Below are 10,955 nucleotides of genomic sequence, written 5' to 3' on the forward strand. Positions count from 1 at the left end.
ATCAAGATTATTTATGTATATTAAGATTCATGTTGCAGAAGTTAGTAAAAAAATTATAGAACATATAAAAGAACCAATAAAAAGATAAATATTATGCGAGATGAACGGAAGAACAAGATTAGATATGTGTATAGTAAGTGGACTTTGTAGTCTCCGTCAGTCCACGGAGCAGGCAGCCATCAATTAGGAGTAGTAATTTTCTAGCACTTTTTATATATCCTCTACTAATTTCAGCAGCAAAGTCAAGGGAAGGAAGGGAAAGGTCGGAGGAGATGCAGATACTGATTCCCCCAGATAACACACAGCCTTACTGTAGTAGCTAGAAAAGCTAGCAAAGGTAAGAGGTAAGCCAGAATCCGGATGCAAGAATACACTGGCGCTCGCCTATAAAAGCCGCACCCCGGCCAGGCAGGCTTCCGGCAAGCAGCAGCAGGCAGCGTCCGTCGTGCCCCGATCGATCGGTCGCTAGCTCCATCGCTTTACGAGCTCGAGCCTCCTCGTCGCGCTCCCGCGCACCACCTGTCCGGCCCCGCCTCTGCTCGAAAGATCGACCTTGAGCAAGACAAGGAGTACGTGAGCGATGGCCGCCGTTCTGCCGGAGGCTGCCTCCGAGGGCAAGGCCCTGACGGACGCCTGGGACTACAAGGGCCGCCCCGCGAGCCGCGCCACCACCGGCGGCTGGGCCTGTGCGGCCATGATCCTAGGTAGCCCACACCATTTCGCTTCACGAGCCTCAGGGCACATGACTAGTCATTGTTTCTTTCTTGGCACTGAGAATTATCGATTCGTGAAGGCGCGGAGCTGTTCGAGAGGATGACGACGCTGGGCATCGCGGTGAACCTGGTGCCGTACATGACCGGCACCATGCACCTCGGCAATGCCGCCGCCGCCAACACCGTCACCAACTTCATCGGCACCTCCTTCTTGCTCTGCCTCCTCGGCGGGTTTATCGCCGACACCTACCTCGGCCGCTACCTCACCATCGCCATCTTCACCGCCGTCCAGGCCACGGTTCGTCGCCAGCCCGATCCGTGCAAGCACACAACAGCGTGACACCTATGCGTGTGTATGATCGATCCGCGCCCGCGTGTATATATGCAGGGCGTGATGATCCTGACGATCTCAACGGCAGCGCCGGGGCTGCGCCCTCCTCCGTGCGCGGACGCCAAGGGGCGGAGCCCCGACTGCGTGCCGGCCAACGGGACGCAGCTCGGGGTGCTGTACCTGGGGCTGTACCTGACGGCGCTAGGCACCGGCGGGCTCAAGTCGAGCGTCTCCGGCTTCGGGTCCGACCAGTTCGACGATGGCCACGACGGCGAGCGCAAGAAGATGCTGCGCTTCTTCAACTGGTTCTACTTCTTCGTCAGCATCGGCGCGCTGCTGGCCGTCACCGTGCTGGTGTATGTACAGGACAACGTCGGCCGTCGCTGGGGCTACGGCGTCTGCGCCGTCGGCATCCTCTGCGGGCTTGCCATGTTCGTGTCCGGCACCACGAAGTACCGGTTCAAGAAGCTGGTGGGGAGCCCGCTCACGCAGATCGCCGCCGTGACGGCCGCCGCCTGGAGCAAGCGCGCGCTGCCGCTGCCGTTCGACCCGGACATGCTCTACGACGTCGACGACGCGGCCGCCGCCGGCACGGACGTCAAGGGAAAGCAGAAGCTGCCCCACAGTAAGGAATGCCGGTAAGAATTAATGAGCAAAATCCCCTTCACTTTTCGACCTGAATGAATTCACTCAACACTAGCATTCGTCATTAGCCAGTTGACAGTAGATCAGAGTGATACCATTAACATGTACTACACACTAGCAACGACGACTTAATTGACCTTGCTTAAGCTTAAACAGTTGCACCGAAGGGATTCAATTAACAATTTTTTTCAAACATGATCACTGGTTTGCACATTGGATAGATTAATCTGCCGAACCACGGCCTGTTCGATGAGTTATAGGAGACGCATCATCCTATCCTGCTTGTCTGGTTCACACAGATATATCTGTCTATCTATGAGATATAGTAGCAAGTCAGACTGAGGGCAAATTGCGATATAAATATTTAGGGAGCTCAAAGCTCATCATTTGTGGACCACTGCAACATCCATCACATCTCCATCGCAAATAATTCAGCAGAAATCAACTCTCAGCAGTCTGCTGCTGCTTGCCTCCGTGTTAGCTCACTCACACCACATGGACATGAACCATATAGTTAATAATTTAGCATATACTGTAGTATACACGATACGATTCCAATTCAGAGTAACCTTAGTCCATAATAGATAAGTAGCCAGAGCAGATCGATGCTTATAAAAAAAGGGACCATGCGTGCGTGCGTGCAGTGTATCTTGGCAGCAAGAAGAGCTCAGCGAGGACGCAGGCTATAGCTGGGCCACATGCATGTGTGTTTCTCACAAGATCACTGCTGCTGTGCCTGCTGCTGCAGCGTCATGGTATCCTACAGTACTGGCGTGCAGTAGAACACAGGACCGGAAATTGAAACCAGTGGTGAGCCAGCACATACGTATATGTGTACATGTACACTACTGCGTATTTTGGGATGGTCCAGTATCTAGTGACTGATGGACGACGGATGGAGCCACGAGTGTTGGCTTCATGCATGGACGATGCAGACACTTGTGGACCAGCACACAAGTACTGCGTCTGCATGTGTATAAATACCCAATAGTTTCGGTCGGGATCTAGTCCCGGGACCACGATGTGACTGTAGAGTGAGACATTGCCAATTACAATCTTTCACATGTTCTATCACGGAAAATATTTTAGCCCGATATATCTGATATATTCGGTTTATCGGATCTATTAGTGAACTCCAGTAAAAAAAATTACCATATCTATTGATATTTTATTTGAATTTTATTTAAATTTGTTTGAATTTTATCCAATAAATCATTTTTACCGGTGATCTTCGATAAATTTTATTTACCGGTAAAATATATCGTTCGATCACAAAGGTATTTAGATCGATCGGGGCAAAAACAATTCATATTGTACCTGTTGAGAACAATATTAAGTCGTTTTAGAAAGCGAGTATGAACATTTTGAGTGCTAATATATATATACTCAAAATTGTGGCCGAAGTAACTACCTCGGTCGCCTAGCTATTACAACCAACTAGAGATTTTAGAACCCTTAAGAAAACAAATTAAGACGGCCTCTGCAGCCTGCTTGCGTCTGGGACAGATATATACTTGTGTATTTGACAGAGAATAGGAACGACGACAATGATCAATGCATGCTGCGTCACAAATAAACTTCCTACCCACCTACCCACCTACCCACCCACAACTCAGCGTCGGTACATTTTGACAGAAAGCAAACAAACAGTTTAATAATAACTCGATCACTTTGGGCTTCACTCTGCAATTGATTAGCTGCATCTTGAAGAAACGCTTATGCAGGAGTTGAGCACTGGGCGAGGTAACGCCTCTCCCTGATGCAGGTGCATGCACTCCTAGGTGTTTAGTCCCCCAGCAGATGCTTTGTCTTGTGGAAAACAACTAGGAAAGGCGAGGCAGCCAGTCAGCCAGCGCTGTGGAATTTTATTGCAGTGGCCGGCTGGTGCATGCAGAACTGAACGACCGCGCCAAATCACAAGTCGCGCAGTACTGAACGAATCGTCCACGAGCGTGTTGAGCAGTGCTAGTCGTAGTCACCACTCACCAGGCGAGCAGGCAGGCAAAGCTTGTCTCAGTTTGCTTGCAGAGCTGGAGCAATGAACTTGGCGTTGGTTTTGTCATGTTTGTTTTGCTGGAGAAATGAACTTGTCGCTTTCCAAGAATCGAGTTATTAAACTGTTTGTTTGCTTTCTGTATTTTGACACTGCTGCAGTGATGATGCTAACCACGGCTTGGCATGCAATGCGTACGTGCAGATTCCTTGACCACGCGGCCATCGTCGAGCGGGAGTCGCCGGCGGCCACCGCGAGCATGTGGACGCTGTGCACGCGGACGGACGTGGAGGAGGTGAAGCAGGTGGTGCGGATGCTGCCCATCTGGGCGACAACCATCATGTTCTGGACCATCCACGCGCAGATGACCACCTTCTCGGTGGCGCAGGCCGAGGTCATGGACCGCGGCGTCGGCGGCTCGGGGTTCCAAATCCCCGCCGGCTCGCTCACCGTCTTCCTCATCGGCTCCATCCTCCTCACCGTGCCCATCTACGATCGCCTCGTCGCGCCCGCCGCCCGCCGCCTCACGGGCAACCCACAGGGCCTCACCCCGCTCCAGCGGGTCTTCGTTGGCCTCTTCTTCTCCGTCGTCGGCATGGCCACGGCCGCGCTCATCGAGCGCCACCGCCAAACCACCTCCGAGCATGGCGTAATGCTCACCGTGTTCCTGCTCATGCCGCAGTTCGTGCTCGTTGGCGCGGGCGAGGCGTTCACGTACATGGGCCAGCTCGACTTCTTCCTGCGCGAGTGCCCCAAGGGCATGAAGACCATGAGCACGGGGCTGTTCCTTAGCACCTGCGCGCTCGGCTTCTTCTTCAGCACGCTGCTCGTCACCATCGTGCACAAGGTCACGGGCCACGGCGGTGTCGGCGGCTGGCTCGCCGACAACCTCAACGACGGGAGGCTCGACTACTTCTACTGGCTGCTCGCCGTGATTAGCACCATCAACCTCGTCCTGTTCACGGTCGCGGCCAAGGGGTACGTCTACAAGGAGAAGCGCCTGGCCGACGCCGGCATCGAGCTCGCCGACGAGGAGGCCATTGCCGTCGGGCACTAATGCCGCCCTGCCCATGCATGCATCCCTTTAATACCTTCTTTTTTCTTGTTTGGTTTTGACTTGTTTTGTGCTACGTGAAAAACGAAGAAAGGAGGAGATTCATAAGTGACGGATTATTATATCATCCGTATCTTGTGTCATTTCAAGTTAGAATCGGATATTTAACTATTATAAATAATAAGTAATAGGTGATGGATCATAATATTACCCATCACCTATAACATTAGTGATGAGTAATGATTAAATATATCACTTATGACTTGATCATAAGTGACAGATCTCTCTACATCAGTTATAAGTGACAGGTCATATTACGACATGTTACTTATGACTTGCCCGATGTACCGCGAGATGCCACAGATCTAGTGTATTTGTAGGGAATTTTTAATCGTATGCTTAACAACGAAATTAAGGTATTTGTTAATGAAGAATGAATATTTTTACATTAATTGTAGATAACGGACAGAAGTTGGATGTACCCCGAGACCCAGACTTGTTCGGGGTACCTGAGTGGGGTGAATTCCCCCAGTTCTTCGTGACCTGCGTCGGAGCGCTCGGCGCGTGGAGGTTCTCCAGGGAATCGTCTATTGCAAGGTAGAACTAATCCTCCCTCTAGCCTGATCACGACGACTTGAGACACATCTCGATGTAGGAGTCCACGGCCCATCACAGAGGCGGAATCCGCAGCTCCCGATGGCCAGTCCCATCACCGACCGAGCTTTGTAGAAGAACTGAAAGAGGTCGAGGTACGACTCGATCCCAACAAAGTTCTCACATAGGTGAGTGAAAATGCTTAGCATTAGAATGGAGTTGGGGTTGACATGGAGGTGACAGATGTTGTAGAAAGAGATGACGATAGTGAAGAACTCGAAGAAGGGCAGTGTGATGCCTGCCAAGAAGAACGAGACAAATAGTATGATCTTACCTTGGCGGGGGGCGGGGACGCTCTCCCCACCATGGTACCCTGTGGTAAGACGGTGGGTGAGCAGGCCGATCTCGTGCAGCGCCTTCAGCCTCGCTATGTCGCACATGGATATGGGAAAGGCAGAATCATTGTTGTTGCGTGCCATCAGATTGTGGTGGAGGATGCTGCGAGGGCAAGGATAGAGATAGAGATGGCGGGGGAGATGAAGAGCTCCGAGCGCAGAAAGGCTTTGGGGGCGATGGATGATGGTGAAAAGGATTTTGGGGACCTATGGGTGCACCAGTTTAAAGGGTCGTCGCGATGTCTCAATCGTCGCGGGGTTAGGTTTACGCGAAATTCGAAAGGACGCACATGGGGATACGAAATTTCGTTTGGCTTGGTGGCAATTAATGTTTCTCTCTCCCATGTCTTTTCTCTCTCTCTCTCTCTCTCCCACAATTTTCTCCATCTCTGGACATTAAACCTCCATCGAGGTACGATTTCCTAAGTGGTGGGACTGGACCCGTCCACGACCACGTGGCGTGTAACGACCATGCACCCCCACAGAGGACCACGCAATCAACTATATCCACAAGGAAGCTTAGGAGCTATTGTCAGTGTAATAGGTAAGAGGGTGCCCCACGTGACAGGTCTTGCGCCGTGAAGTGTCAGCGTGCATATGGTATTGTCACGACCACAGCCACACCACACGACTAGGGTGGAGCTCGTGCAACTAGCCCCATGCGACCAGCCCTCACTGGTCACAGGGTAGGTACCCACCTACCCGATCAAGTCTTATATAATGTTTCCTACTTAAGTGTTTTTTCCTTCCTCAGACATCGGCTTTCGGCGTGGCATGGTCATAGGGCGGTGTGGAATTACAGTGACCCGTCCCGTAGCATTTAATGTTTTAGGATGGTCTAACGACTGAGTGTGACAGCGTTTTGTGATGGTACGGGACGCACAGGATGACCAGAGTAGGGCAGGCATGCCTATCCAACGTCATGATGTGCTAAAGGTGGTTGGCTCCGTCATGGGCAGGTCTGTCGCAAGGTTTGGCATGGTCTGGTTGTTTGTGTATCTTTTTGCCTGGTATATAAAGGGATCAAGATCGTGTTTGTAAGAGCGAGAGACATTCGGTAACAAGTTCACTTATTTTATAAGACAATATATAAGACATAGAGCTATTATCCCACTGAAGGTCTGAATCTGGATAAACCTTAATGTTCTTAAGTCTAGGTTAATACATGTATATAGGAAACACAGATCACCGCACACATCGTCCAGTATACCCCGTATTATTGTCAGGGATCACGGGGCAAAAATCATGAAAACTTTTTTGAATTTTTTCATGAAATTTTACTGTGAAATTTTTCTTGTAAAAATATTTCGTGAATCTTTTTCATGAAATTTTCTTTAGTCGATTTCTTTTTTCTAGGTGGATTTCACATGGTTGTCATAAAATGCTCCCGCTCATTAGCAGGCTCCTCCAACGCGCCGCGCGGGACGAAGTCTGAAAAGGGAAATCGGCAGGCGGGATGCAATATTCCAAAAAGGGCATGTCGGAACCCTGTCAGATCGTGCGGGACGAGGCCTGACAGCGCGCGCGCTAATTAGCAGGCTCGCTACTATACTGGTGCTGGGTCAGTGTACTGATCAGTGCTTTGATCATCGATCTGTTTGGAAACGTAGCACGTATTACTGATTGCTGCAGCCTAACTACAAGCAAACTGAAATTAACAACCTTTTAATTGCTGCAGCCTAACTACAAGGAAACTGAAATTAACAACATCTTCATTGCGTAACCATGTCTGACGATGTTAGACGTTTTTCTCATTTTTGGTTAAGAGGTTGTCAAGTAATCAGCGGATGCTCTTTTTTTTTAAAGGAATATCATTGTATTTCATTAAAATCTGGGGCAGTAAGATTATTGGACACCAATGACGTTACAACAGTTGAAACCGACTCATGCCATTGCGTAATGAATGTTCCTTGGTGGACCTTGTTTCTTGTAAGTTCTAAGTTTCTTTCATAGTGGATATGAACTGACTAGACTATTTTTATTTTTCTGCTAATATGTTTCGGTAACTCTTTTGGCGCCGTCCTTTAAAAAAATGCGTGCTACCTACCTGCCTGGTGACCACGACTACTATCTATCTGACGACGACTCATCAAAATCCAAAGAACTTTGGCACTTTGCACATCCGATCAAGAATCACTTGTGCGTCACATTCACTCGAGTTGGACGCGCGATTTCGTTTCAGAGAGAAAAAAAAAAGAGTTGGACGCGCGAGCGATTCGATGATCAGTGCCGCGCGACCCGTGAGCGCGTGCACGTCAGCACGTGACCTTGCGAATTACTGGTGGCCAACGGATAAACACGAACGAGGCTAACGAACGAACCTTCTTGGCCGTGCCCGTGAGCCTGCTGCAACGGCGCATGACTGCTGAACCACAAAATTTTCAGAGCATGCACTGGTTGCCTCACCTTTCCTATTTATTTTCCACAAGGCAAAGCATCAGCCGGGACACTAAACAACTAGCTCTAGAGCGATCCATCGATCGTTCCAGCATGCATGCAGAGCCACTTGTTCAGAGCAGTGCATGCATCAGCTGGGAGAGGGCGTTCCCCGTTACCTCGCCCGGCCCAGTGCTCAACTCCTACATGCATATATGCACAATTACTAAGCTTCTTCAGAACGCATGCAGCAGCTAATAATCAACTGCAGAGTTTAGTCGAAAGGGTCCGGGAATTAGCTTCATTCGTGTCAACGTGTGGGTGGGCACCGTTGACTGTTGTCGTCGTTGTTCCCTTCGTGCAGCTGAAAGTATATACTATTTCCTTTTTTCTTAAGGATGCATCATGCAAGTATATATTTCTGGCCCGGCCAGAGACAAGAAGGCTGCAGAAGCCGCCTTAGTTTATTTTCTTTATCGTGGATTCTAATGAGTTCTAGTAGCTGGCTAGTATTTACTGTGGATCAGACATTGTGAACAAGGCACTAATGATGAGCTCCCAACTGAGGAGAAAATTCCACTAGGGTATATGGATATATGATTTATTAGGACCGTTTATTTATGTTGAGTATTGTGTTAAAAGAGGTAGGTAAGAGAATCAAATGCGCAGATGCCGTAACCCAGCGGCTGTTAGATATACAGACTTAGCCTAATATATTTAAGTAAATTTTAAATAAATCTTAAGGTTCAACAGTCCCACCTTTTTAATGAAGGTGAAGGAAGATCAATTAAAAAGAAATGATCTCTTCACCCACTTAGTATATGTGGATAAGAAGACTAGAAAAACATACGCGTGCTCGCTCGTCTCGCTGGACCATGACCGGAGCGATAAGTGCATGGCACCTACGTGAATAATCCGTCAAAATTGGGTCAACGTGTGGCTTCCTTTTGTAATTTTATTTTTTACTATGTGGGTAAATAGATAAATCTACGAAAATCGTGTCGGTTAAGAATCCGATCGTGGCACGTAATAGAGTCCAATTCTGGCGCAACTCAACCGTACGATCCTCCCTCAATATTGTCGGAGGATGAACTCCTGTCGCAGGGATCCCGAGAGACCCCTTATTAGAGATTCGGCCGGGGGGATGATCCTGGATAAGCTTGTTGGGAAATAAGCGGGAACGGAAACAAATGCAATGGCTGGTGGGAGATGATCGCTCTGATGCGAGAAAAAGGGGTACACTGGGGTTTAGACAGGTTCGGGCCGCACGGAGGCATAACACACTACTCCTGTGTGGGTGTTATATCTGCCCTTGAAGGGAATTCTTCAAGGATGTATCTGATTACAAGAGAGAGACACTTACTGAGAGCTTGAGGCTCTCGTGTTCTAGCTTGGCTTGAGCTGGTTTTAGCGTCTGCGTCCTCTTCTTCATACACCACCCAAAATTTCTCCCTCTTTACGTGTTCTTCATTCTTTCCTTTTATAGGCGCGCCGACCTCGATATATCCTGAATGGGAAAGAGGGGATGCGAATGCCAAGGCGCCACGGAGAAAGGCGTCATCATTTCGTCTTGGCGAAGTGACAGGGGCGGTGGAGAAATGCGGCGCGCATCCGACCACCCGTCACTGTGGAAGCCCTTCGGTGCCATTGAGGGGGCCCACCGGGCAGCCTCAGAGGTGCCCGGTGCGCCCACTCTGTCTTGTTCTTCTGCCAGGGCAGGGTGGCAGGCGGAGCGCTTCGACTCTGGCAACGTTATCCCGAGGCACCTGGATGAAACGGGACGGGACCCGTGCATTTATTGGACCCACGCCCCCCTGCCAGTACATGGCAGGGTCTGACACTGGGGCGTGGGCAGCTGAGAATGTCAGGATGTCAGGATGTCAGGCCGCGCGTGCCCATTAAATGCGGTATTGGGCCTTTGACTGGATGACACCCTGACGGCGGGACCCTTCGGGTCGTCGAATGATCTTGCGCGAACCTTCGGGGAACCGAGTCCTCGGGGGCTGCCACGTGCAGCCCCGAGCACTCTCTCCCGAGTACTTGGTGGGACCTTCGGGGCACCGAGTCCTCGGGGGCTGCCACGTGCAGCCCCGAGCACTTGGTGGGACCTTCGGGGCACCGAGCCCTCGGGGGCTGCCACGTGCAGCCCCGAGCACTCTCTCCCGAGTACTTGGTGGGACCTTCGGGGCACCGAGTCCTCGGGGGCTGCCACGTGCAGCCACGAGCACTCTCTCCCGAGTACTTGGTGGGACCTCCGGGGCACCGAGCCCTCGGGGGCTGCCACGTGCAGCCCCGAGCACTCTCTCCCGAGTACTTGGTGGGATCTTCGGGGTATCGAGTCCTCGGGGGCTGCCACGTGCAGCCCCGAGCACTCTCTCCCGAGTACTTCGGGAGGATCTTCGGGGAACCGAGTCCTCGGGGGCTGCCACGTGCAGCCCCGAGCACTCTCTCCCGAGCACCTCCTTCCCGGTATTTGGGCTCTGCGGATCATCGGGGAACTAGGGTGCTCGGGAACCAGAGGCGGCGGCCCCGAGCACCTTCTCCCAGGACTTAGCTTCTTCTTACCTTGCAGGGTGGGGACATGTGGCGGATGGCCGGCCTGGTTTCGGGACTTAGGGACCCCTGGTTCTGAATACACCGACAAATATATATCTGACAACCAACGCCATAAAGAATACATACGCAATTAGGGTTTACCTATTTTCTCTCTGTCGCGCTGTCACATGTAGTCTACTCTATCCCGCTATGCTGGTGTGCATCGACGAACGAGAGAACAAGTCTTCGAAACATGTCGCTCTTGGGATCCTGCATCGAGAGAGAGCGAATAAGGTTTTTGAGAAATGCTTGGCAAGAC

At 50.8% G+C, this 10,955-nt stretch overlaps 1 protein-coding gene across 1 annotated transcript; it reads left to right on the forward strand.

The window, feature by feature from the left end:
- Window positions 1–259: 259 nt before the first annotated feature.
- On the forward strand, window positions 260–4,869 carry LOC133903318 (protein NRT1/ PTR FAMILY 6.3-like). Its single transcript, XM_062344630.1, has 4 exons — window positions 260–704; window positions 794–1,011; window positions 1,102–1,682; window positions 3,887–4,869. Exons 1-4 carry the CDS (start codon window positions 581–583, stop codon window positions 4,737–4,739), a joined length of 1,776 nt encoding a protein of 591 aa, XP_062200614.1. The 5' UTR covers window positions 260–580; the 3' UTR covers window positions 4,740–4,869.
- Window positions 4,870–10,955: the final 6,086 nt, after the last annotated feature.

The sequence above is a fragment of the Phragmites australis genome, chromosome 21 (genome assembly GCF_958298935.1).
Source record: "Phragmites australis chromosome 21, lpPhrAust1.1, whole genome shotgun sequence".
NCBI classification, from domain to species: Eukaryota; Viridiplantae; Streptophyta; class Magnoliopsida; order Poales; family Poaceae; genus Phragmites; species Phragmites australis.

Excerpts from the sequence above, each read along its gene's own strand:
- LOC133903318 (XM_062344630.1), top strand. The coding sequence starts at position 581 with ATGGCCGCCGTTCTGCCGGAGGCTGCCTCCGAGGGCAAGGCCCTGACG. Across the intron at positions 705-793 it reads CTGTGCGGCCATGATCCTAG|GCGCGGAGCTGTTCGAGAGG; the intron begins GTAGCCCACACC and ends CGATTCGTGAAG. Across the intron at positions 1,012-1,101 it reads TCACCGCCGTCCAGGCCACG|GGCGTGATGATCCTGACGAT; the intron begins GTTCGTCGCCAG and ends GTATATATGCAG.